Source organism: Ailuropoda melanoleuca, chromosome 14, assembly GCF_002007445.2.
Source record: "Ailuropoda melanoleuca isolate Jingjing chromosome 14, ASM200744v2, whole genome shotgun sequence".
NCBI classification, from domain to species: domain Eukaryota; kingdom Metazoa; phylum Chordata; class Mammalia; order Carnivora; family Ursidae; genus Ailuropoda; species Ailuropoda melanoleuca.
In genome coordinates, this window is record NC_048231.1 from 98,550,496 (window position 1) to 98,578,329 (window position 27,834).

Sequence of the window (27,834 nt, forward strand, 5' to 3'; positions counted from 1 at the left end):
TCAAAGAATGTCTGATTATTTGTTACTATAGAAGCAAGTAATATTCTTAGAAATAGGGCATTAGGCAGCATCATTCCACCAGGAGTAAACCCTCCAGTCTCTGCTGCTTTTGTTGGGTTCCACACATTTCTTAATTTTAACCAATGTCACTCATCTGGTCCGTATAGTATCTTAGTCTTAGGATAACGGCCATCTGTTTCAGCATGTATATTTCTCAATGGGTGAGGAATATGCATAAAATGAAGAAAAAGGTCTAGACAAAGGTATTTCATTTCAAACCATCTAAAATGTTGCTGCTTCCCATCAAACAAGCAGGCAGCTCCTTACATTCTGTGATCCTGACCGTGAGAAAGTACGAATTGCTTCTTCCTCAGGAACTCACTGCAACTTGTCCAAGATCCATTTTTATTCCAGCACCTACAACTGCAGAGACTGAATGGGATTTGGGGCAATGATGGTAACCACCAGCTAGTACCCTACACTAATCCCCACATTGACCCCTCAAATCTCAAGTATCTGAATGAACACGAGTTATTATGCTTTATACTTTCCGCTCACAGATAAATACATACAAATATTATAGTATTTTCTAAATATAATATCTATTTTGTATATATGCAGACTTAGTGAACATTTCTAAGGCAGAGATTGGTGATAGAAAGCAAAAGGTCAGATAGAATGCATAATCATGCAAGCCATCGATGAATTTTTCCCAATAATACGCACCTCAGTGCATGGCAAGCAAGAATTGAGCTGCTTCTGTGTATGGATTAGCTCCATAGAATGCATAGATTGGCACAAAGAATGAAGACTAGGAGGGATGTTTAACTTTAAATTTACTATTTTCATATTATATTCCTTCCATGCAGAGATTTAAAGTTGTGCTAAGTTGTAAATTTAAACATACAGATGCAATATGTAAACATCAATGGAAACCTTTGTTATTAAACTAAAAAGGCAAATCATTCAAAAGTTTATAAAGATCAGAATAGCATAATCCTTGGCATTTTATTTATTACATTATCACATTTTTATCAATAGAATCATGTCAACCATCCTGTGAAAATTTCACATATTAGTTAAAATGTTCTAGAATCACAAGGCAAGTCAGTAATTGAAAGTTATCAATAGGACGGAGCATGTATGATTCTCACCTGGCTTCTCAAAACCCTTGCGCCATACTTCCTGTGTGGGCCACATTCCTGTGTTTTCCATCACACATTCCAACAGCCAGAAATGGGACATTCTGAAATACACTAGACTGCATCTTCTTGTTTAAGTTCAACTGGCTGTCACAGAGGACAGAAAGAAACTGTCTTAACAAAAGAACTCTGATAAAAGATAGTCACCAGCGAATCATCTCCTGGATGTTAACCATCACAGCTTGTAAGCTATTTACCCTAAAATCTCTTTATTTTCTGTCTTGAAAGTATCCTATTGTGGTGTAGCAATAGTCTTTTAGAGCAATTTTAAGGGGCAGCAAATCTTTGAGAACAATTTTCCATATTCAGAATTAAAACATTCTTCACTCTTTTTAACAAAGGCTCTAACAGGATAAAAGCTTCATTCTAAAACCACAGGAATCATTCATTTTCTCTGCGTTGTGTTTGTCCTAAATAAATGTTTCTTTCTTCCTTGTGAAAACCAAATGAGCGCTGATTTTTTTTCCCACTTCATCTTTATGTTGACAGTATGCTATTGTTAAAGAAAAAAAATCATTGGAAGAAAAGACCCTCCCCATCAAAGCCATAGCAGCAACAAAAGTTTATATGCCTTATTAAGAAATAATTCGGACAGTTCTCAGGTGATTGGACTGTCTTTACTGGAAATTAATTTTTGTTAACAATTATTTCAATCCTAAGAATTTGAGTGGTAAGAAGGGCCATTTATTTAATTTTCTGTTCTGTAGAGAAAACAAACATTGTCCATATTCACTCTTTCTTTCTCCTATATGATGAGTTTCAGCTCACTCTATGAAATTGTCCTATTGGTCACTATCACATAAATTATGTCATTAAGGCATGATGTGTATTTCAGATAAGGAAGGATTTCACTGAAACTTAGAAGAGTCTTACTAAATAATGAGTCAACGTAAGATCCAACCAAAAATTCAAAGGCACTACCCTTAGCATGGGAATCATTACATATCACTATTTATTGACATTGTCAAGAATGTGAAGTGTCAGAGATTTTACCCTACATGAAAGCTAGCAAGTCAGCCTGCCATGGTATCATGGATGTTGTCAGAAGACGTGAGACTCCTAAATCAGAGACTAAGGGTGTTTTATTACTCACAGCAATAGTATTAGCCTGAGTATCAGCATTTATGTTGGTGTTCTGAGTCCTAATTCTCACAAGGAGATGCAAGAGGGTCAGGTGACCCCTCCACATGAAGTAGGTTGTGTTACGGGAGAGAACTACAGGATTAGGGAGCCCAGATGTTTTTTAATGGGCAACAATACAGCCTGAACTTTGAGAGAGAGACATCTTTATTGCACTGCAAACAAATAAATCTCTCCTTTCCTCTAGAAGGAGACAGTATCTCCATCTTCCAAGGCTATTTGCTTTACAAATAACCTTGAAAAGATAATGCAGAATGAAGTGCATCAGTGTCTCAGCAACAAAACATGCAAAGATGCAAGAGGCTGATGGAGAATTGTCTACCAACAAACTTCCACTGCATAGGTCTTGTTTCTTCATAAATTAGTCCATTTGTTGGGGTCAGTACATTACAGTGAAGCCAAAAATAATTATTTCCTTATTCTCATATTTGTACCTAAAGCATACTTTTGACAATCACATTTCACTTTATATTATTAGTAGTAGTAGTATTAGTATTATTTAGATTTTCATCTCAAAAAGGATTGTCATTTCCCCCCNTTCCCCCCCATCCTCCAGCCAGGATGAGACCATATAATTAAATTATTATGATTCAACAGATAATTATTGGCCATCAAAGGTGTACAAGGCAATATCTGAGACATCTGTACTGTGTTCTACTCTATACAAGGCATGCATTTTTCATGGTTTTATTCATTAATATTTATGGAGTGCCTGCTGTGAGCTGGCATTTTACAAGGCTCCAAAGGCACAAAGGTAAATAAGCTTCCTTGCCTCAAGTTCAGTGTAAGCTCATAGAGGAGATATAAAGATAGAGCAAGAGAGGAGACAGAGGTATGCAGGTGGTGGTACAGAAGCACAGTGGAGTGGCTCCTGCCTCAGGCAGGTGAGATGGAGAGCAGGAATGTGTAAGCCTTCCTCCATGAATTCTGAAACTAAAAATAAGAGTTAGGCTGGTAGGAGTGATTGTAAGGGTGGGCCTTCCTGTAGAGGAAAAGGCCCACGCGGTGGTTTGGAAAGGCTGCTAGTCTCTTTGGGAACTGCTTTTGATTATAATGGTAGAGCGGAGGGTGAGAGAGAGACTAGGGAAACATGCAGCTAGAGAGGGAGGGACAGCTCCCATGACAAAGGGCCCTTAGGGAAAGTTCCAATACATTTACAAATATATGTAGAAAGAGTTTAAGGGTAACAATCTGGTTAAAAGGAAGCTCTGGAGGATTTGTCTTGAAACCACATTTGTCTGCAAAAGCAATGTTTTCTCATAGATTTTTACTGGAGAGGAGTGGAACTGATGGATTTTATACATGGCAGTTAATTAAAGAACCCCGACATCGTACCCTTGTCATCCCCATTGAGAACCTTAAGTACTATGCTGGGAAGTTTGCATTTATCCTTAAAAAAGTATGTAGGGGAGAGATCACCGCTTGTTTGTAATCACTTTGGTAAAGGACGTATTAGGTGACAGCATTGTCAGGAAGCCCAGTTGGGTGGCTAAAGCCATAAACCTGATGACAAATTCAAGGTAGAGGTAGGGAGGATGAAGGAATTAAGTGGAGTTAAGAGGTTTTAAGGAGGTAGAAACAACAAGCCATGCTGACTGATGGGAGGAGGGGAGATAATGGAAAAGCAAGGAGAACAGAATGGCTCCCAGTGCTTCGCCATGGGCTGTATGGTTGACGGGTGCCATTCACTGAGTACAGAAGGAAAGGGAAATTGGCCAGGGAAGAAGAATGGGTTCAGTTTTGAAATACCGCTTCTCAGTAATGAACAAGTTTTTGCTTCTTGGTCGTGCTCTCCTATTCCATGGATGACAGACCAAGTTGGAGAGGCACAAAGGTTTTCTTCATTCTCAAAGCCTCTCATTTTCTGTCTATAGGTGAGAGACATTGCAGCGCTCAGATTTCCAGCTGTTGGGCTCGCCCACCCAAGAGCCCCAGAGCAGCTCACCTTTCCCCCCTCCATTTCTGGGGAGAAAATCTCTTCCATTTATCAGAACTTAGTTGTTTACTTATATAAACAATACTCAGAAATGCATTTTAAATAAAAGGCAAACAAGTTGAAAGTTAATACAATGTATTGGGATTTTGTCCATCCATCGGTGTAGTTACATTGTCTACACAACTCGGGGTAGTCGCTGGGAGGATTCTCATTTTACACATAAGGAGGAACTGAAGCTTAAGTTACAGAGTCGGGACTCAAAGCCATGTCTACCATGGCCCCAGATTGTGTTCTTTACCGTTTTCCTGTGTTCCCCATACAATCCCTCTATCAAATTCCTAAAAGGCCTTGTCAGTCTTGTTCCTAAACCTGCTGGAACCACTTAAGTTTTCTGTGGTGTAAGTCTGCTCAAGTCTTTAGTCATGGGAAGTCTGTAAGTCTGGCAGCATCAGCCACACTGTCATATCCCTGCTCTGCCAGGCATTTCTCTCCCAACTGGGAGAAATACATTTCCTATGCATCCAAACTTCTCTCTTCAGTTTCTTTCTAAGAATCACTTTTCTAATTCCCTCCTTATTCAAGGAAGTAAAAGGGCCAAGTACCAACTTCAAAAGGCCAAATTTGTGTAATGCTAATACCCTATTATTAGGTATCTTCTAAAAGTAATATCCTGTGCTAGTCACCTTAAATCCACCATCTCATTAAATGCTTACATGTCAGGTGTCACAAGCTCATCTTAGAGGTGACAAAACTGAAGTTGGGAGTAGTGAAGGAAACTGCCATGACGCCCCCAGCTGGACGATGACCGAGCCTGCATTCAAACCAGGCTTATCTGACTCCACAGCCACTCATGAGGGCTGCTCATAATGACTTACAACTCAGCATAATCTTCTCAAAAATTACACCTGTACTTCAAGGGGTACCTCTTACGCTGTCGGTGGGACTGCAAACTGGTGCAGCATCTCCGAGAGATGGTATAGAGTTGCCTCAGAAAGTTAAAAATAGAGCTGCCTTATGACCCAGGAATTGTGCTACTAGGTATTTATCCAAAGGATACAACCATGGTGATCCAGAGGGTCACGTGCATCCCAATGTTTATAGCAGCAATGTCTACAATAGCCAAACTATGGAAAGAGCCCAGATGTCCATCTACAGATGAATGGATAAAGAAGACATGTAAATATATATGATGGACTATTACTAAGCCATCAAAAAGAACGAAATTTTACCATTTGCAATGATGTGGATGGAACTAGAGGGTATTATGCTAAGCGAAACAAGTCAGTCAGAGAAAGGCAAATACATGATTTTACTGATATGTGGAATTTAGGAAACAAAACAGATGAACATTGGGGAAGGAAAGGAAAAATAAGATGAAAACAGAGAGGGCAACAAACCATAAGAGACTCTTAGCTATAGGAAACAAACAGTTGCTGGAGAGGAGTTGGGGGTTGGGGAGGGTAACTGGGTGATGGGCATTAAGGAGGGCAGGTGATGGAATAAGCACTGGTTGTTATATGCAACTGATAAATCACCAAATTCTACCTCTGAAACTAATAATACATTATATGTTAATTAAGTTGAATTTAAATTAAAAAATAAAAAAATACACATATACTTAAAAATATAATAAAGAAACAGGAGCACTGAAAACTTGAAAATATAATAATGACAAAACAAACCCTTTTCATCTTTGGCGCCAGCAGTTGGTTCTCTTCAATTTGTTTGAAAAGTGCTTTGAAAGAGATAAAGAAAGAGGAGAAAAGGGAAAGGCAGGAATTCATTGTGAAGCAAGAGTGTTCTCCTTTCGCTTTTGTCAGCATGCCCCAGATACCTTCCTTCTCGAACTCCATACAACTCCTGCAAGGCACCTGCTGTTTGTCTCCACTGCCACACTCTCCTCCATTAAGAGAGTCTTTCGTTATCATTTCATTGGATTTATGTTTGGACTAAACTAATCTGAAAAAAAAAAAAAAGATGTTTCTAAGTCAGAACATATATGCCTGAAGAACAGAAGTTGCAATCTTTGGACGACAATGCTATCAACTTGAACTACCGATACTTGTATCCAACCAAAGCAAAGCGAATAGGAAATGCTCTCCCATTGGGCAGGTTTGTCTTAAGTAACAATAAAATTTCCTTTAAAATTTTTAGCAGAAATAGTTTCTGACCCCTTCAGGCCCACCCACCACCACTGCCATGACCCCTCCGTGAATCCAGGCTGATGTGGTAACTAACATGTAATTGATAGCTAATAAAAGAGACCGGTACTACCATTTTAGGGCAGAGTCACATTAAAACTGAGGCTCCACAAGGACTGAATGTTACCATGTTTTGAAGGAATTAAACTCAGGATTTGATTCTTTTAGTCTTGGTGTCAAAAAAAAAATGACAAATGACCCTTTATTTTAACTTCAACTGCTTTTGTACTTAGAAAAGTCTCCCCATTCAAACTATTTTCTAAATCTCTTTCTAGTGTTTTTTTAGGCTTATTTTTTCACTTATTTTTCAAGGCCTTTATTTTCATATAGAGTGTAGATAAGAATAGAAACTAATACGTTTCTCCGAAGAACTAGCCAAATTTCCCAGTACCAGGCTTTTTTTTTTTTTAATTTGATAGAATTACAGAGACTTGCAGGTAGAGAGGCATAAAGACTTAGGCAAACATAAAACTTTTCTGTCTTTGACTTTGCTAAGATTTAGAAAAATTTAATTTTTATATGATTTACCAATCTACATTAAGTCAGTGTTATTATTTATGTAAACATAAATGGTTTGCATCAAAATATTCTTACATTCTATGGAAGCACTGAACATAGAGGGAATTTAGTAACACTAGCCAACTCATTGTCATGGGTGCAATCCAAGAACAATCCAGATGGTTTATTGATCATAACTTTCTAAGAGTTAGCATCCTGTCCAATTAAGTGATTGTTAAATATAAAAACAAGCAAATGAGAAAAACTAAAGTTTCTGATTTTCACAATTATGAAATGGAAGTCAAACTGATAAAGAGATACAGACGCTTGGGAAAAAAATAATGAGTATCCAATTCCTACAGTTAAGTAATATGAAATACAAATCAGACTATCCTGTGCTCTTCTGAAAACCAAGATAACTGTGGAATTAAAGGAAAAAAATGTATGAGACTTGCTTGCACCCTGGCCTCTAAGATATGTTCTTGTTTGCAAAACCATGCCCTTTTCATTGAGCATTGTGGTGCCTGTGGGTAGAGTTACCCTTCTGGGGTCGGTGAAGAGTTTTGAGCCAGGCAGCTTGAGTTCCAGTGTCTGTGTCCGTGTTCCTGAGAGAAAGGAAGAGAGAAAGGAAGGAAAATCCTACAGGGCTACCAGGTGGATTAAATAAATCAGCATAAGTAAAATGTCTGACGCTTCCTGGCACATTGTTAGTGCTCAATAAATTTTAATGACCAGAATCCGCCAGAGCTTGGCACTCTGCTATTTGGTGTGTGATGATGCCCAACCCAAAGTCATTTGGTGAGTGCAAGGACCGGCGTTGGAGACTGAACTCTCTCCATCACTGCCCGGCTCTGTCTGTTCTCCGTGAAATTAGTGTGGGCAACATGACACTATAAAATGGCAAGTATTCTAAATAGAAACTTTTTAGCCTTTTGACATTAGAACTTCTTGTGAAAAACAGCTGATAAAAATATATTTCCATTTCCTGAACAGTGAGAGTAAAATAAAAATAATTTACTAAAAATTAAAACTAACAAGAAGTTAAGATGATGATGTTTGTTGCTGCCTGTTGGTTACATTGATAACACAATGCCTAATGAGGACTGCTCAATTTGCCTAGAAAAGTATTTTAGACATTTTGCAGCAGTTTCTCATAAAACATAAGAGATATCAACAGCATTCTTCCTTTGTCCTATACTCCTTGACTCCATTGTTATGAACCTCAGATCTCTTATTCTCTATTTATCTGGATATTTACACTACTATACACACATTGCAGTAACGACTCTCCAGGAAGTGCTACTAACCAGGCAATTGTCTAGGTTGCTGACTTCTAGGTTTTGAAATTACTGCTTGGTTTATTGATTGTGTAATGCAGAATTTAGAATATTGAATTTAAGTATGCTAACAAATACTTGTATAGAACTTTCTCAATGAGAGTGAAACTTCTCAACTCCCCCAGCATGTCCAACTATTCTGGTCTCAGTCTTACCTACATCAGTTCCAGCAGTTTTCAAGTCTCCTATTGGACCTGGAGGAATACTGATTAGTTGGAGAAAATAGGGAAGAATTGGAATGAAATCCCAGGAATGTACATGAAAGCAGAGACATAATTTTATTTTTGCTGTAGCCTTCCATGAGAAATTTTTCTATCAGGGCTCTATTTTATCCATCAAATGTGTTAGGATGTAAAAAGGGTTGTGAACGGCCACTCCAACGTCCCTCCGAGTGAGATTTTGAACCACACATCTCATCCAATCACTTACCTTATTAAAATCATTCAAAAGCTTCCTGTCACCTGTAGAAAAAATATCCAGTCTGCTTAGTAGGGTGTAACTGTTAGTGACATGTCCCCTCTCCGTCTCCCAACCTCATCTCCTACCACTCACCATTTGGATTTTTATATTTATTATTGGCATCATGGAAGCCATAATTCATAATGGTGAGATACAAAGAGTTGGAAAGCCATGACGATTTGGGCATTGTGTTCTTGTACTCACAAAGGAGATATTTACAAATATAAGACGAAATTCTGTTGTGATTATTGGAATGTTTCCCAGATTTCTGAAAAATCAACCCAATCAGTCATTAGAAGGAAAAGCTCTAGGCAAACTTCTACAGAGATTGAGATTAAAAATCAGATCTGTGTCCATACAGATGGTCAACAGACACATGAAAAGATGGTCAACATCACTCAGCATCAGGGAAATGCAAATCAAAACCACAATGAGCTATCACCTCACACCTGTCAGAATGGCTAAAATCAATAACACAACAGGTGTTGGCGAAGATATGAAGAGAAAGGAACCCGCTTTCACTGTTGATGGGAAAGCAAATTGGTACAGCCACTGTGGAAAATCATATGGATATTCCTCAAAAAGTTAAAAATAGAACTACTCTACAATCCAGCAATTGCCCTACTACGTATTTACCCAAAAAATACAAAAATACTAACTCAAAGGAATACATGCACCCCGATATTTATAGCAGCATTATCTACAACAGCCAAATTATGGAAATAGCCCAAGTGTCCATCAATGGATAGATAAAGAAGATGTGGCATATATATATACACAATGGAATATTGCTTAGCCATAAAAAGGATGAAATCTTGCCATTTGTGATGACATGGATGGAGCTAGAGAGCATGATACGAGGCAAAAATTCAGTCAGAGAAAGACAAATACCATAGGATTTCACTCCTGTGGAATTTTAAGAAACAAAACAAATGAGCAAAAGGGGAAAAAAGAGAGAGAGGCAAACCAAGAAACAGACTCTTAACTGCAGAGAACAAACCAATAGTTACCCCAAGGGAGGTGGGTGGGGACACAGGTTAAATAGGTGATGGATTAAGGAGCACACTTGTTGTGATGTTGTGTGGAAATGTTGAATCACTATATTGTATACCCGAAGCTGATATTACATTGTATGCTAACTAGCTGGAATTTAAGTAAAAACTTTAAAAAATAAGTAAAAATCAAATCTTTGTCAGGTGCTAAGCAAATTTTTTGACACATATCTTCAAACTCATTTCAGAAGTGCTTTTAGAGCAAATGCAAGTTTAACCTTGTATCTGTGGTGGAATAAAACTGCTACATCATATGAAAACCTGACCACAAATTTTAAACAATTTCATTAACATTCCTCAGATTTAGTCTAAGCATGTTGTAAACTTCCTCCGAGGCAAACTTCTGTGCTATTCAGTAAATTTCTCTGTAACATTTCTGTTGTAACTCAAATCTCTAAGCATATACTGTGTAGGGAAGTCTCATTGTCATGCCAAAGCGTTTCTTTGCATTAGTTTAAATTTTTTAGAAAAGAATTATAGCAAATAAAATTTTCCATTTTCTCCTTAAGACATCATCTGAGGTACAGTCAGCTGATATGTATTCTTGTCATTGATTGCAGATTAATGTGGCTTTTCAGTAAATTTGTGAAAATTCCTTGGATTATAGTTCTGGAGATCTCTGCCTGAACTGGAGTACTCTACTTAATGATCTGAAATCGTTTGATTGCTTAAACTATCTACAAATAAAATGTTCAAAATGAAAACAAAGATATAGCTATATGTAATTTTTATTAACATTATATTTAAAATGTTAAAACTGAACCTTTAAAAATAGCAATGAAATGTTGTTGATCAACATTAATGAATTTTCATTCCAAGTATTCTCTACCCTTCATATTATGTTTCAAGTTAGATTATTATATTTTAGTATTTACCATTTTATTGGCTGCCATAGATTACCTCTAAACTCCACAATACTCAGATGAATTCTGCTAACAGTGAAGAGTTCAGCTAAGTTTTTCCAAGAGATTATAGTTGTAGAAAATTAATATTCCATTAGGTAAGTAGAATACAAGAGAAATTAAATGCAAGCAACAGGAATAAATGGATGCCACATCAACCAGAATAATAGACCTAAGGCTATTTTAATTCTAAAAATAGGTATTAAGAATGCAATTCTTTCAGAATCAAATCATAGCAACTTTAAGGCAAATTAAAGTATTATAAACTATATTATGTCTGATTTTTCCAGTGTTAGAATGTTGTTGATAACCCACCTGTAGGCTGGGTACTACATAACATTAAATAATATGCATTTTTCCCATTCAAAAATTTCTGATTTTTAAAGATTTGCATAAAAAAAATTTAGATGTCCACTTATGAGGTAAGCAAAAAAGACCCATAGTTGAGGGGCTAAGAGTGCCATTTTTAAGAATAATAAATGCACAAATGTATATTCTAAAAAGGAGAACAAAGGAGGGAAAGGAAAAGGGGTAGAAAAGCTTTTGCAAATTAGAGTAGTATAATTTTTTATTACATAGTAAACTTGGAAGATGAGGTTAAGCAAATCTCAAATCTCCATAAGGTAAAGTAACAAAAAAGAGTGTGAAAATAGAACAGACTGGAGAATTACAAGATCTGTCCAGCACCAGAACATATAAATAAAGATATTTTGGGAAAGGAGAACAGTGGTGGGAGAGAGAGTGCACACAAAGAAGATGATGGAAAGGAAATAATAAACAAAAAACTATAATAATAACTCAGAAATATTTCCCAGAAAATGAGAAACCACGGATCCTTGATTGAAAAACTCACAAAGGGGGCGCCTCGGTGGCTCAGTTGGTTAAGTGTCAGCCTTCAGCTCAGGTCATAATCCCCAAGTCCTGGGATTGAGCCCCAAGTCAGGCTCCCTGCTCAGTGGGGTGTCTGCTTCTCCCTCTGCTCCTCACCCCATTTGTGCTCAATCTCTCTCTCTCTCTCTCTCTCAAATAAATACATAAAATCTTGAAAAAAAGAAAAAACTCATAAAGTCTGAAAAAAAAAGACTCACACCCAGACTTATCATCATGAAGTTCCTAACACTAGGAACAAAGAGGAGTTCCTGAAAATGCCAGAGGACAAAACAGTTGACAGACGATCAATACCAGGCACTGCTGCAAATACTTTATTTCTACCTCAGCAGCGAGTTGCTGTGACACTGTGTGTGTGTGTGTGTGTGTGTGTGTGTGTGTGTGTGTGTGTGTGGGCGCGCACACGTTTGTGCTGCAGTATAGTACCTCCACTCTCAGGGTAGTGTGGTAACACCAGTGCCATACATTCTTATCCTATTTTATTACTATTAATTAATCTAAAACATGATTCTATTCATAGAGGCTATTATGATTGCCATTATACACTTGAGGAATCAACAGGACAGGGCAGTAATATCTTTCCAGTTGTCACCCAGCTAGTAAGGGGTGAAGCTGGGACCCAAACCCGAGCAGAATTCCTTCAAGGCTGTGAACCATCACATAATGCGGGCATCCTTAACTTAGGGCATGATCGAAGAGACGTTCCCAGTAAATCAAAGAGTTGAAGACAGTATAAGAACTTTATGAAAAAATATATATAAAACAACTTATAAGAAAATATTTTAATAATCCCGTGACAAGGGGAGACTTATTACCAAGACACAAAACTCAGAAAGCACAAAGACAGATTTGGCTTCAAAAAAAATTAAACCCTTCTTGTAACAAAAGGAAATTAACTAAACAACGAGACGCAACTTTTCAACTTGGAAACATCCTTCAACTTGAAAAAAAAGTAAAAGTCTAATAATATCCAGATCTATCTAGCGTTAAGAAAATACTTTTCTACCCTGTATGTGGGAGTGCAAACGAGTGCAATGAAAATTGACAGTTTATTTCAGAAACTTAATGGCATAAATCAACTATTAAACTTATAATTTCTTTTTTTTTTGTCAATGTGAAGGGTGAGAAATCACATGTGATATTTAATCATTTTATGAATCTTAAACCAAATTACATAACTTTACTAACAAGTACAAATACGTCCTCAAGAAAAGGTCAAGGATATAATAATACCCAGCAAAGGAAAAAGCGTGGCCTCCCTCGTCTGAAGTTAAAATCCCCTCATGCATTGTACTTATTACAGTTTGCTCTGCACTGAACTGTGTCCCCACAAAATTTATGGATTGGAACCCTCATGCCAATGTGACTATATTTGGAAATAGGGCCTTTAAGGAGGTAATTAAGGTTCCATGAGGTCTTAAGTGTGGGACTCTGATCGCGCAATATTAGTTTCCTCAGAAGAGGAAGAGACCGCAGGAAAGCACAGAGACTAAACAGGTGTTTCAAAGGTTCTGTGAGGAAACAGAGCCCAGTGGTGGTTGCCAGGAGCTGGGGAGGAGGAGATGGAGAGATGTCGGTCAAGGATATAAATTTTCCCTTATCGGAAGAATGCCTTCTGAGGATGCAAGGGGCAGCTCGGTGACTACGGTTAACAATGCGGTGTGTGTACTTGGGAGTTGCCGAGAGTACAACTTAAACATTCTCACCCCACACACGAACGAGGAATGACGTCTGAGAGGTGACGGGTGTGTTCATGGTCTCGATGAGCGTTGCACAGTGTACGTGCATCAGATCACCACCTGTACCCTCGACATATAGACGATCGTATTTCTCAATTGTACCACAGTTTTAATAGTAAAAGGTAAAAAATAATAATAAAAGCAGAAAAAGCCTCCGTGTCTAAATAAAAAAATTTAAAAGAGACAACAAAATACAAAAAGAGAGAGATCTGTGAGGAAATGTAGCAAAATGTTGGCAAGCCTTTGGCTTCAGTCTCCAGACCTCGATCTGCCTCTGTGCCTGTCCACGTGTCAGCTTTGCTGGTCCGTAAACGCCTGTAGGCTTCAGTTTGGTTTCCCCCCCGGGGAGAATGAGGATATGCAATTTCACGTTATAGAATTGATATTAGGGGGGCCTGGGTGGCTCAGTCAGTTGGGCGCCTACCTTTGGCTCAGGTCATGATCCCGGTGGCCTGGGGTCGAGTCCTGCGTCAGGCTCCTGGCTTAGTGGCAAGTTTGCTTCTCCCTCTCCCTCTGCCCCTCCCTCTGCTCATGCTCTCTCTCTCTCAAATAAGTAAATAAATCTAAAAAAAAAGAAAAAGAATTGATATGAGGATTTTTTAAAATGATATTTCTAATGTACTTAGTGTAGGGTCTGCATGAAATACGTGCTCAATGGACAGTGGTTATTATGTCATGGCTTTTGAAAATCACTTTGTTTATGGGTTGAAACCCATGATCTTTATTTTCCCATTGATTCAAATGTACAGAACCTGGGCCTCAGTACCCGCAGCGAATCTATTCAAAGGTCGGGAAGAGGTGCCTGGGTGGCTCAGTCGTGAAGCCTCTGCCTTCGGCTCAGGTCATGATCTCGGGGTCCTGGGATTGAGTCCCACATGGGGCTCCCTGCTCAGCAGGTAGTCTCCTTCCTCTGTCTCTGCCTGCTGATCCCTCCCCCCACTCATGCTCTCCCTCTCTCTCTCTTTCTCAAATAAATGAATAAAATCTTTAAAAAGATGGGGGGCAGTCATGAAGCTACTGGGCCCCTGGAATCTCCGCAGGAATTTCAGAAGCACCCACCAGGAGAGCACACAGATTAAAACATAGTCCGGTTTGAACTGTAATTAGGGTGAATTGAATAAAATTCAAATACGGCTTACAGAAAAGATGCGGGCAGTGAGTCCCTGGCATAACCAGTGTGCGCTAAGTCCTTATTACGATACTTGCGGACAGCTCCTGGCCACTCCACCTCTACTCTGGTTTCCACTTCTGCCACCTGCCAGGTAAACACCCGAGTAGTAGACGCCCACGAAAACTTTCTGGCCCACGATTCTCTGCCGTGAGAGCTCATAGCAACCTCTGTTCTGCCCCCGAGCCATCCCTCCGCTCTGTCCTTCAGCGTCCCCGCCCGGCCTACCATCTGTACCCCCCTTTCCCTGCCCGCCCTTCGAAAGCCCTTGTTAAGGAAGATGGCATCTGCTCTGTGTCTGCTCAGGCCTGATGGTTGTTGATGCCTTTCCGCTGGGCTGCCCCATTCCTCCTGAAGGAACTGCTTTACTTGGCGTTTTAAAAGGCCTTTTAAAAAAACATGTTTTATTATTTAAACAGATAACACCCTTCCCTCTCTTCCAGATCCCAACAAACCAATAAAACCCATAAATTCAAATCAAGTATCCATTATTTCTTACCAATTACTAAGCATGAGTGTAATGCTTTGGGACCCTTCTGACTGACTAAAGAAACGATTTCCTTTACATTTTATGTAAAGAACATGCACTCGTTGGTAAGCACAGAAAACCAGAAGCTAGCAGAAAGGGAAAAGGAGTGGAGCAATGCGCTTCATTCCTGAGGAAGGGCGGATATCGATAAGGTGCCGTCATTCTGTTTTGTCTTCTAGGTGTGATGTGACTCTCTGGTCCTGCGTCCTGATTTGGTTGTCATTTTCCATTGCATCTATTTTCCTTCTAGTTCTTTACTGGTTAGAATCTTTTAGGATGCATCAGGAAAGATTTCCTTTTATGGCTAGAGTGACTTCTCCTTCCTTGTCCTGTGGTACTTAAGTTTCTGGAATTGGGAGGAGTCTTAAAATTTTGTTAGAATAAGCAAATGTTCTCAGTGTCTCCATATCCACTGTATTTCCTTCTTTATGGAATGGAACTGCGTTCTTCAGTCTGGGGACTGTGCACATACCATGGGAAGAGGGGGAGAGGGATATTATAAGTGTTATTTCAGAGTATACTGCAAACTGCCAGGGAAATATGGAGTTGTATTTTTTTTCCCAGCTTGTCAATATTCCCTAAAATATGAGTAGAAAGTATTAATTTCTATTAAAACAAACATGAATATACAATGGAACAGAAACAAAAGTGTAAAAAAACTTTTAAGATAAACTAATAGCCATTAGCAAATTTGTTGCTTTTAAGTTCTAGAACTCCCCACATTCCCAGGGCACGTATTCACCTCATTTGTCTTTAAGGGATGATCTGGAGGGAAAGCGGAGGAAGCATTTAAATAGTCTGTGTTTAGTGATGTGAACAGTCTATTCTAGCAAGTGTTTAATTGAAGCCACAAAGTTGATTTCTGTTTTGTTTTCATCAACAGTGTCAAAGGGCATAATTCAAATAAATGTTGAGAAAATGCTTAATTATTTCTCTCTCTCATTCTCCTACTCATTGTTGCCATAATCAAGCAGTACTTATTAAGCCTTCATCTGTACAGTTCTGATTGAGGTATGTTATTTTTGCGATAAGCATTAAATAGCATCATTTGTGAATTGTCTGTAAAGAAATGGTTGAAGCAAAAAAAAAAAATCGTAATTTAATTTCCAGTTAGACTAGAAATTGTTCGTAGAGGAGATGAAGAAGGCAATGTTGACCTTGAAGGACAATAATGTTCAAAACCCAGCACAGGGAGGGGCGGCTGGCTGACCTGGGGGAGAGAGCACAGACGTTGAGCAAGAACACACCAAAAAGAATATGGACCCATTGGGCAGAGACAGAAGGGAGAAAACGAACATTGGCTGGGTACCTTAAGTTCTGGGCGTCTTCCCAGGCGTGTTTCCCCCAATCCTCAAGACACAGGGGACAGAGGGCAGTTGTGGTGGTGGAAATGATGTCCGTAGCTCTCTTCTCAGCCCCGTTGGTGTCCGGACCAGATCCTAGGAAGCACGGGCTGCATGCACCCCCTTCTTTTGAGTTTCTTGTTGTCTCTCCTTAACCGGCCGCCATTCCCAAAGCCACCTGTGGACTACTTGTAAAGGCAGGGACTGTCCTTCCCGTTCCTGTATCTCCCCAGTGGGGTGTTGAACTGTTTTAGCCAATGTTTGACAAATAGTAGCTGCATGAGTGATTTTTCACACTCAAGATTCTAGGGTAAAAAGCTGTCTGTGCCAGACTCTTCCAAATCCACAATGTAAGCCTTTGCATTTAGCCCACGAGCAATATGAATTAAAGGTGCTCTCCGGTACTGTTCTCTTTCGGATATTTCTCATTTGTTTTTTAAATAAGATAAAACCAAGGCCAGGAACACTGTCTTAATATTAGAATTTCCAGCTGGTTTATGCTGATAAATGCCAGTAGCTCCACTTGTGAGAACTGTGAATTATCGTCTAGGAAGTCAATGGTAAGATAAGGAAGCAAAATTGTTGAAATGTTTAAGTGATTTTTTTCCATATTAGATTACTCTCTCATAACTTTGTCACATAAATATTATGTGAAAATGCCACCTTCTTCAGGAGGCCCTCCCTGACCATCCCATCTAGGTGACCTTGCTGGAGTTAATGGTGACGTCCTATCTTTCCACAATGGCGGTAGCACTTAACATGTTGGAATGAAATTAAGACTCACTGATTTCAGAATCAGATGAGTCATATAGCACCATTCATGTCATCCAGAATTTGCAGCTAAGGAAACTGAGAACCCAAGAGACAAAGTGAGTCTGACAAGGTTGGTGACTCCTACAGGTTGCAGAAGCCGCGTGCATCTCTGGTCTTCTAGCTCCGAGTTCCCCTCCCCCACCCCCCACCTCACCCCGTGATTTCTCCTCTTTTCTGCCTCTTCCCAGATCCAGTGTTCCTCCTTGCAAAATCAGGGTCCGACAGGAAACAGAAGACATGACCAGATGGNACTTGTGAGTTTAAGGGACTTTAAAGGACTACGTCGTACAGTGCTGGGAGGGAAGTTACAGAACCAGCAAGGAATCGTGAAGGACGGATAACAGCGGGCAGCGTTAGCACCCTCAGAGTAAAGGGGCAAAGAGACGAAATGTGGTTAGGGGGCGCTGGGAGAGGCAGGGCAGGGAGCAGAAAGGTCCAGACGCTCAGAAGGACGCTGGGCTGGCAGAACCTCAGGAGCGGGCAGGAGGGCAAGGCAAAGAGGAAATGTCCACGCCTCCCTCCTCCCCTGATCTGCGTGGGGAGACTTAATCTCCAAGGGAATTAGGCCAACAGTGAATCTAAAGTGATTTTTACGTGGAAAGCAAGGTTTCACTTTCACGATATTTTAACATTAAAAGGTTCTACCAGTTTAATTAGCCTTTTATTACCCAATTCATTTGCATTTCTCCCTGGACCTCAAGCTTCCGAAACTGCAAGGATGTTTTCCAAGTCACCCAATTCACCTGATGACGAAAACGGCTTTAGGTGCATGACCTCACAGAGGACACGCTACTGGAGGAGAAGGATGAGATGTTCCTCGTTTCTGTGAGAGCGGACTGTCTTGTCTCGATTCCTCCCGGTAGAGACCAGAAACATTATCAATCAAACTCGATACATCTTTTCCTTTGGGTGAAATACACATTCTGGAGGGCAGAGCACTCTGGGTCTAGTTTTCTTCTCTGCCCACTAAGCTCATTCTCAAGGATGAAGAATAACTAATTCCTGGTTAAGAAAAAGGATGGGGAGGCCCCTGGAAAGGGTGACATTTTCTCCCTCTGTTGTCGGCATTCTGACAAGCTTCTCGGTGGTCACTTCTGTTTCCGTTTGCATTAGACAAATTTTTCATTTCAGGGATGTGTCCGAACTCCCAAAAGCATAGATAGAATTTTCCTTAAATCTGTTCTCTAGAAGATTCAACTTCCTGGCCATTTTAGTAACCATAAATGTTCATTGTTTAGGTTAATCATATCACGAAGTGGGTTCAGTTACTCACAAACCCGGCAGGATAAGTCAGGGCCTTGAAGTCTACAATTGTGAAAGCTTTTCCTTCTAATTGATGGTTACTGGTTGGGATACAGTGTAATTTGCCTGCTCAAAAAAGGTTTTAAGAAAGTGTGTAATTTGCTTTTGTATGCGGAAAGCGAGTACAAAAGAAAAGAATGCAGCTTACAGGCTCTCCATCAAAAATAGCTTTTTTTTTTTTTCAGAAAAGCTTTCCTTGTTTTTTTCCAGTGGCTGGGGGCTACTAGAAGTTTGAAATCTCTAGAAAATTAACCTAGCTCCCTGGCATCCAAATGTTTAACAAGACACGCTTAAGGAAAATATTGAGCCCTGAATATCTTTTTAACTCGAAGAGGAATAAAGCACCAAATTCCTCCATTTGTCACACCTGTGTGCTTACCTGGAGCTCTCTTTTGAGGACTTGTGGGCGTCTGCCTTGTTTGCTTGGTTTTTTTGTTTTGTTTTTTGATATATCCCCTGGCTTTTGTTCTGTTTTTTTGATATATCCCTTGGCTTTTCTCAATCTATTTCTTAGTACACCTCTCTTTCCTTCCCTTCTCTCAGGTCATGGGTTTGGTTCCTCGAAGATGTCGCGCGCACAGACATTTCCCAGCTATGCCTCGGAGCAGAGCGAAGAGACCCAGCAGTCTCTGTCCCGGTCAAGCAGTTATGGATTCAGCTACAGCTCCAGCCTCATTCAATGACAGTCAGAGAGCCACTGCGACCGGAGAGACAGTCTGTCCGGACCTGCTGGTAGGGTCGCTGCACCCTCTGTCTCCTGGAAGACCAATTGCCGTCAAAATTGAACCGGGGCGGGTCTAGCCCCAACCCCAGTGGAAGGTTAAAAACTGGAGTTCTGCTTCCTTGACTCTGTGGCTACGTCCTTTATTTATTGAATTTCTTGGGGGTGGGCGGGAATCTATGTTTTACAAAAATAGAATCCAAATCGTATGAACAGCCATTTAAATGAAATTCTTTGGTTCTGACGGTAGCAGAAGGCTGGGCACCATGAGAAGTTGCCCACACCAGGTTGTGCCTGGCTGGTGGGCATGACCCCTCTCCTTGTGGCTCAGCCCTCCCGCCTGATGACAGGGTCTGTCGTTAGACATGAGGTCACCCACCACAGGCTATGTGGTTTGGAAGGTTTTGACGGGGACAAATCCTGCAAGGTCTACAAATGGCATCATAACCCTCCATATAAATAAGCCCCAGTGACAATTAAGGGAACCCGAGATTTAGAACACACTGTTGAGCGGGGCCTCGTAGCTCTGCTGTGTGTGTGCGCGTGTGTGTGCATCTGTAGACAAATAGAGATACGGATATCACTGTGTCCATCTGTAGCTAACAAGTATATATCAAATGTGTGCTGAGGGTGACAGGATATGCTCACTTACATTGTTGAAAACTGTAATTTGGTGCATTAACATTAAGATTGTTATGTTGAATAGCTGTTTTTAAAATAGTGCTGTAAAAAAAAAAAAAGGCTTCTTATTAGCAAAAGTATTTATGTAGTCAAGTCTGCTCCTCTGACAAGTATAAACGATACGTGAGAGGGAGGGACACGCTTGAAAACGAAAACAAGAGAACCGGTCTAGCCATCCTACGTGTCACGTCACCACGCTGTCTTTCTGGTTAGTGCTCCCTTGTTGACAGTGTTTCTCTCTTTGGCCATCCCTCTGAGCTACGTGAGGAAGATCAGGTGTGAACACCCACCGGCTTCCATTTACCCTCGAGTAAAGAGAGACTTGAAATGAGAAACTGTTTTTCAAGAAAGAGATAAATATATATATATATATATACCTAAAAAGAACTCAGCTAATTTTTCATTCAGGAGAACAGTGGGCACAGGATTGTAGAAATTAATTATTTAAGATTTTATAAATGCCATTCTCAAAGAGCCATTGGGTGCTTGTGATTTACTGTGTAACAAGAATTTGCTAGGCTTTACTTTCTTTCTAAAGGACATGGGTTGGCTGGGATTATAAGAGAAAATGGATCAAATATGATTTTTTTCATCCCTGACGTTAGTGACAAACCTACCAAGTTTAAAGGGAAGTGAGTGGTTGACTTCCACGTGATCTAAAGAGTTTGGCTAATTTAATTAGGGTCAACAAAGATATTTTTGTCCTTAATTTTGAGGTTTACTCACGTAAAAATAAAAATTATTCTGCCTGAATTATCTGATGCCACATGCCTAAAATGGTGAGCTTGTAAATACTCCAAGGGGAATCTAAAGAACAGTGAGCCCAGATCATATAAGATAAATGATTTTTTTTCTTAATAGCAAAATTCTTTAACTTATTAGTCTGCTGAAGGGGTACCTGTTTTGCTGATCTGTAATAAGACTTTTTTTTTTTAATCTGTATCCATAGCTCGAATGCAGACTGCAAATTCATTTCAGAGAATTACTACTGACTAGGAATGGTTCTGGGTCCCTCCTAGATAAATTTACACTTACAGCAACTACCTAGAATCTCTGAATCTCTCAGATAAGTATAAAAACCCCATCAAGATGCTAATCATAAGAGTTAATGTGGCTGTGAAAAATAATTATCTTAAGCTTTCAGGGATAAAAAGAAAATTACTCAAACTCTCTGCACTGTGAATCTTGCTGACACAGCAGAAAAGCAGATGACTGGTTCCTGATGGTGATACAGCCTTCCCTAAAATCCCAGCTTGCGGGGTCACACACCTCTGAATCACTTAGCATGTTGGCGTTTGCTTCTGCAATGCCGTGTGTAAACCATACCCGAGCAACTCCCCGCTGAGACCATTTGCGCACAGCTCCTAGTGGTGCCACATCCAGAGCAAGCCTCTCGCCCGCTCACTCAGTTGAGCTGTTGCTTAGAGACCACAGTTTCTACATGGGACTTGTGGGGAAAGGCCCTCAGGGGTCCTGGTTCATGTCTCAGCTTCATTAATGTGCGAGAAGCACAGACAGAGAGTCCGGGGGTGGGAGGGATTCTGCTAATTAGATGAGTCTGCTCTTGTGTCTGTTTGGTGGAAGACACAATACCTGCATGAAATTGCTTCCAGAACATCATTTGCTTGTGATCATTACCAGTGAGCATAACTGAGGAGATACCAAAGATCGGGCTAACCTTGGGCCAGTTCATTCTGAAAATAATGTCATTAGAAGAGTGTGTGAGAGAAATTTCCATCCCAAGTCTTTAACCCAGTCTCATCCCAATGAGGATAAGGCTATATAGTCTCTTGTACATTTTTGGTGATTTATTCTAGCATACTCCTCCATCTATACTTATAATTGTAGCTGAGTTAAAATTGCTAACCGAACAGATAGGAGAATTTATATTAGCCTAATATACTTGACATAAGGCAGTGTGCATTGTAATAAAAATGACAAGCAAATAAATCTTCCACAAAACCAAAGATGAAAGAAAGGTTACCATACCATTCTCCTGGAACTTCATAAAACCAATTTCATTGGAGCAATTAGAATGGATGTAGACACGTATTAAATTCTCTTAAACTCATAGGTTTTTGACTGATGATGCCTCTACACTTTGAAAGTCATTTTTCTCCCTCAGAAATTATTTTTTATCTTTCCTGCCATCGGGGTTGCTATGAACCAAAGACATCCTTTGGCTCCTTCTGAAGGTGACTCAGTTGGGGTTCCAACCAGATTTAGGCAGGTGAGTGAAGTTGGTCACAGTTTCCATATTGGGTTGGAAGAGAGCAGTGGTGAAGGACCCAAACCCAAGTAATGGAGGCTCTTCTGAGAGCAGAGAAGGCCTGGAGGTGGTACACGGTTCACAGAAAGATGACACCGGGGGGAGGTGTTCTTTTTTACATACCCAAGTTTTCTTCTGAAAATACTAATGCAATGGCACCCATGACCAACACCTGACATTATCTTTAAAATGTGGAAAAGTATAACATAACCTTGACCCAATAGCTTACCATACTGGTGGGGGAAAAAGAAAACACATCCTTCACTTATTCATTGAATGACGAATAGGCACTCAAAACTAATTTATTTATGCAGGTTGCAGATATTTATGAATCAATAGGTTCTGGCCACTGCCACAATATGAACTGAATGAAGTAAGAAATGTATATTTGCTTATATACTAGGGAAGACACTGTTTGATGGAGCATGTGAAATAAAGTGAAACCTATTTATTAAAAGTAAACCTCACTTTTTTCACCAAGTAGTAACTAGTACTCTAGTTGTACAATTGTACAATTGTACTTGTACAATTTTTCTCTGTCTTCATTGGGCAATTATGTTTGAAAATCATTTATCACCTATAAAATGGTCAACCACTAATACTTTCTGTCCAGTATAGAAACAATGGACTGATAAATAACATTACACTGTTAATAGTTTTTACAGATCCAATTTATTTATTGCATGTGGTATCTTTAGAGTAGATATGAACAACATAACCATAAAAACTGATGTCTGCCCCTCATTTTTTGGCCAATATCTCAGAAAACTTCGTAAAAGCAAACAAACAACCAACAACAACAACAATAACATGAGTATCCTAATCCCTAGATTATTTGAACGACTTACTCAAATCAACCATCAATGTTACAGTGAAAACAAGCTAAGCAAATTATATTATAAAAAAATTTGCAGACCAGTTTTGATGATTATAACAGCACAATAAATGGGCAATATACCTTCAGTGGGGCTGAGCTTTAGGCCTTTAACACGTTATGTCTTATAACAAATATTATACTAAAAACTGCTCAAAGTGAAAATGATACACTTTTCTCCAATTCTATTAACATATCATGTCGATCAGTATCTTGCAATTTCAAATTACTTTATCAATCATTAACTATACTTTATAATTCTGCAACCTTGACCTTCTCCAAATAGATAAAAATGGCCACTGTATTTCCATTAATAATTATAACACTAGGTGGTGTGCCACACAGATGAATTTCTAGTCTATGAAATGTGTGGAGGACAATTTCCCATGGAGGGGGCAGAGAAGAAGGACGGGACCTAGTCAGGAGGGCAGCAATTTAGATAAAATTATAAAGACTCCAATGAAATGTCCCAAGTGGCACTCAGACTCTACTTTCTTAACATTCTAACCTCAGTTTCATACCAGAGACTTGGCCTTCTTGACCAGCTTCCCCTCATACCAAGCATGCAATTGAAAGAAGACAGCAGTTATGCCATGTTTTGAAGTGACCAGAGAAAGACAACACGTAACCAATAAGTATGCTTCCTTGGGTTTAGTGAAAATTACTGAACATGAAAGAATGTGTAACAAAATCCCATGGTAAAATGTCTCTTCGGTGACATGAGGATCATTTCTGTGTTTTGAAATGAAGGTATCTTATCCATGACCCTGGCTGGAGACTAAGTATGTCAGAAGAGAGCAACAGCCTCGTGCATGCATTCTCTATGAATGTATTTGCAAAATGAACCCACATTTTTCTCCCTGGAACTACCACAAATCCTTACTTTCTTACTCGAGAATGTGAATCTTTGTTGTATCATTTCTACAATTACCACAACTTGTTGAGGCAGTAGCTAGTTTTCAGACTCTCATGGAAGTATCATGAGATGTTGGGCACATTTTCTAGATGGGTGGGATGCCAGCTAGCTCTGGAAGCAATCATGTGGAATAAAGGTCCCACTTTACATTCTACTCAGGAGGAAACCCAAACCCATGAAAGCTGTCATTTATTCAAAGGCAAAGAAAGAGGAAGAGTTTTGCCCAGTTCCAGGCTCCTGGTCCAGGATTTCCTCGGCTCCATTTTGTCTCCCATTTAGATGCAGTGGGAGTTGAGAAATGCCACATGGCCTCTAAATAAATGGGCCCTTTCATAACATTTAAGTGTCTCCTCAGATTTTTCAGATGTTCCTAACCCTTCCTGGACTCATCACTAACTGTGTCAATAGAGAGGATTTATGAGACAATTCATTGGACTTAGAGGTCATAAGTGACTGGTATAAACTTTATTACTCTTACGTTATCACCCAGTTCTTCGTTGGAAATTCAAACTTATTCAAAAGTGATAGTCAAACTAAAAAAAATAAGTGTATATGTTTTGTATTCCTACTGATTCATCATATTGTAATCATGATGATTATTTTGGGGACCTTTATCATTCTGTAGCACTTTGGCTTAATTCTTATGGTCTATGTCACAATGTGGTAAGATAATTACATCAGGCTTACATTTTGTTTCATGTGAACTTCAAAAATGTTCCATTTTCAGCTGAAATTGGGAAATGACTTTTTTTACAATAAAATAGCTTACATATCAAGTTTTTTTATACACTTCAGTAGACAAGTATTTAAATTAACTGAAGCCTAGATAAATAAGAAATCAGTTGAAATTACCAAGTAATATGAAAAACACATTTTACTCATGATTTTCATACACTTTTCCCTAGTTTAAGATTTTTCATATCTTGTAAACACTTAAAGGAGAGGAAAAATACATTTGTAAGAGAAATATTGCAATTTCCTTCTAATAATTCTGTTTAATAAGTTTTTATTTTACCTCATCTTCTATGCCTACTACCCTATATTCCATATTCCAATTTTAAGAAGAATGAATAAATTTAAATTTTTTAATAGCTATTTGGGGCTAGTTTCAGTTGTTGATACAATGCACTTTCTCCATCTGTTCTCTACTTTTAGGATGGTTTTAGACTTAAAGAGAGCATAAACTCAGCCCTTTTTTGTAGACAGAGAATCATGCATTGGGTGGAGCAAGGGTCTACCCTGACCCCGCAGTCGTGTTCACACTGGTACGTGATTGCTTCCTTAATTCACTCAAGTGATCCACGGCCTCATAAGACTTGCTTAATTTTTGGAAATCTGAAATTTAAAAGCCTAAGTTCAGGAAAAGAAGATTGAGATAATGACTTTTTTTTTCAAAAGTCACTACAGATTATCTCTCGAAGAAAACAATGTGAGAAGGTTTCTATGTTGTTTTAATATTATTAACTATTTGACAGATGTGCTGAAAGGCAGGGAAAATGAAGAATAAAATGGCAGTAGCATCTTGATATTATGTATGTATCAAAAATTAGCATGGTATAGGTCAATATGAAATCATGTGACTAATCAAATTCAGATTTACATATCTATTGTATAATTCAAAGAACAATGCTTATTCTTATATATATATATATGTATGTATGTATCAGTGGGTTTAGTGGGGGAAAGGAAGCTCTAAATTTTGGGAAGACCTAAAATAGAGAATAGAGATTCCTCCCAGTTATAAAGCAGTCTATATTACTTTGGTAAAGCAGGCAGAATATAAATTACAACAATGAATCCGTCTACTCCCTGACAATAAATGAGCATAAAGGCCAGTGTCAACTTTATGGCAGATGACAGAACTCCCAGAACCTTCAGAGGCCCCTAGTATCTTCTCTGCACAAACCCTAACACACACACACACACACACACACACGCTCTTTTTTTTACTTTTGACCTACTCTGTATGTGCTGCATTTGTTATCTTTTTCCTCAGTCCACCCAGAATTAGCCTACTTTCAAAATCCTCATTCTTATGGAATCTTCAAAATATATTATGTGTTATATGTTTGCTTTCTATAAGTTCTTTTAAATTAATTTATATACACTTTGTGAAGTCTTCTATTGTGAAGGGATGTTATTTGTCATTGATTAGATATAACGCTTATGATTATTTTGATAAAAATAACTTTGGATGCTAGGCCCTTGTTAGGAAATAAAATATCCGTTACAAATTTGCTTCTATTGAAAATTATATGATTTGACATACTTTATTTTTCATTACAATCTATTCCAGAAATACAGTAGTTTGGGGACGTCTGTCTTAAATACTAGTTAGACCACCTTTGGAACGGAATGCAAAGGAATAGCTGTCCCTGGAACCTAAATGTGAATTTCTGGCAGAACAGAAACTATTATAAAAATGAGGCAATAATAAAATTAGGAAATTAAATTATTTTTAAATCTGTCTGTGTGATTTTTCCCCTTGGAAAGAACATGTGAAATACATAATATAAGAATTACTTTCTTCTGAATTCATAGTTTCTGTATCTCAATCCTTAATAGATACACCTAACCAATTGCTAGTAATGTCTGACTCATAATTCTAAGAAATTCACAACTGATATGGCTACAAGGAGGGTAATTTATAGTACTTTAAGTAATCCTCCATTACTGAAAAAAAAGTTCAAAAATACTACTTTACACCACAACTTTGCATGACTGAGATTTTGAACATCTAAATAGATGGTTTTTACCCATGAGTTATTTAATATTGTTAGCACTATGATATTATATGATTTCATTATATTTTTATTATCATGTGATGAACTGTAACTATGTAATTAAACAGGATTCCAATAATCATAGTCTGCTAACCTTTAAAATGTCACTTATCCCTTCATTCCTTGGCTTGCTATTTTCAAAATAAAGTAAAAGAAGGCCCTTTATTATGTGTAGGAATACTGAGAATTTATTATGCATTCCCAGTGTTTTCCCAATCCTACATTAAATAATTTTTACTAGGGCCACTGTGGCTTGGTGGAATCGTAGAATATTAATGTTGACAATGGCACTGGTGATCAACACTTTTATTTTCTAGTGAAGTGACATCCAGAGTTTTTAAGTGGCTTTCACAGTGTCACAAAACTCAAAAACAACTTTCCTTCCAGCGCTGTGCTCGCCCTTTAACAACCAAAGAAAATTACTGAAAATGAACATTTGGTAGACAAAGATTTCACCTCCAAGGTGAAATATGCACAGTCATGACCACACCAGATATTGATGACTTTATGGTTTTCCATCCCATGGTATTGAACCTTTCGTCACCTGGATTTAGACCTGTTTGCAGATAAGTTCCCAGCATCTGTTTCTCAAACTTTATCTTTAAATATTAGCTGGGCATTTGTTGTTAGTTCACTAGATTCATTTGTAAGGAGTACTCTTCCTTTTGTAGAGTCATGTCCTCCAGGAGAGCAAGAAGCCCCCACCTGTCTTGGACGAGCAGGGATGCCGGAGCGGGTGAACAGGCCTGCTGCCAAAATGTCCAGCTGGGGTCGGTCTGGCCAAAGCACGATTTTGAAGCAAGCGCTGAAAACCGTGCGAGAGCTTTCAGTTCTATCAGCCAGTAGAAGTTTGGAACATGAGGAGCAGTGAAGGGGCCCTTCTTTGCTTCTCCTGGATATGACTGTTTGGTGCCACTTTCATAATAAGTTGGTGAGGTGAACTTGAGGGATTTTTCTTCCTCTCTTTCTCACTATTAAAATGGTGAGGGGGGCGCCTGGGTGGCGCAGTCGTTAAGCGTCTGCCTTCGGCTCAGGGCGTGATCCTGGTGTTATGGGATCGAGCCCCACATCAGGCTCCCTC

The 27,834-nt window shown here is 39.0% G+C and overlaps 1 protein-coding gene and 1 long non-coding RNA gene across 3 annotated transcripts in view; one reads left to right on the forward strand and one right to left on the reverse strand.

Moving 5' to 3' along the window:
- The window catches only part of DOK6 (docking protein 6), a 368,631-nt gene extending 345,862 nt beyond the window's left edge, over window positions 1-22,769 (forward strand). For both annotated transcript variants that reach the window (XM_002915925.4, XM_034642822.1), the window contains one exon: window positions 19,053-22,769. In XM_002915925.4, the coding sequence (XP_002915971.1) occupies window positions 19,053-19,192 (140 nt within the window). In that variant the 3' untranslated portion in view covers window positions 19,193-22,769. The remainder of the gene's footprint in view (window positions 1-19,052) is intronic.
- Window positions 22,770-25,396: 2,627 nt separating this feature from the next.
- The window catches only part of LOC117796038, an 11,329-nt gene continuing 8,891 nt past the window's right edge, over window positions 25,397-27,834 (reverse strand). The window contains exon 2 of the long non-coding RNA XR_004620363.1: window positions 25,397-25,679. This is a non-coding gene — a long non-coding RNA (uncharacterized LOC117796038). The remainder of the gene's footprint in view (window positions 25,680-27,834) is intronic.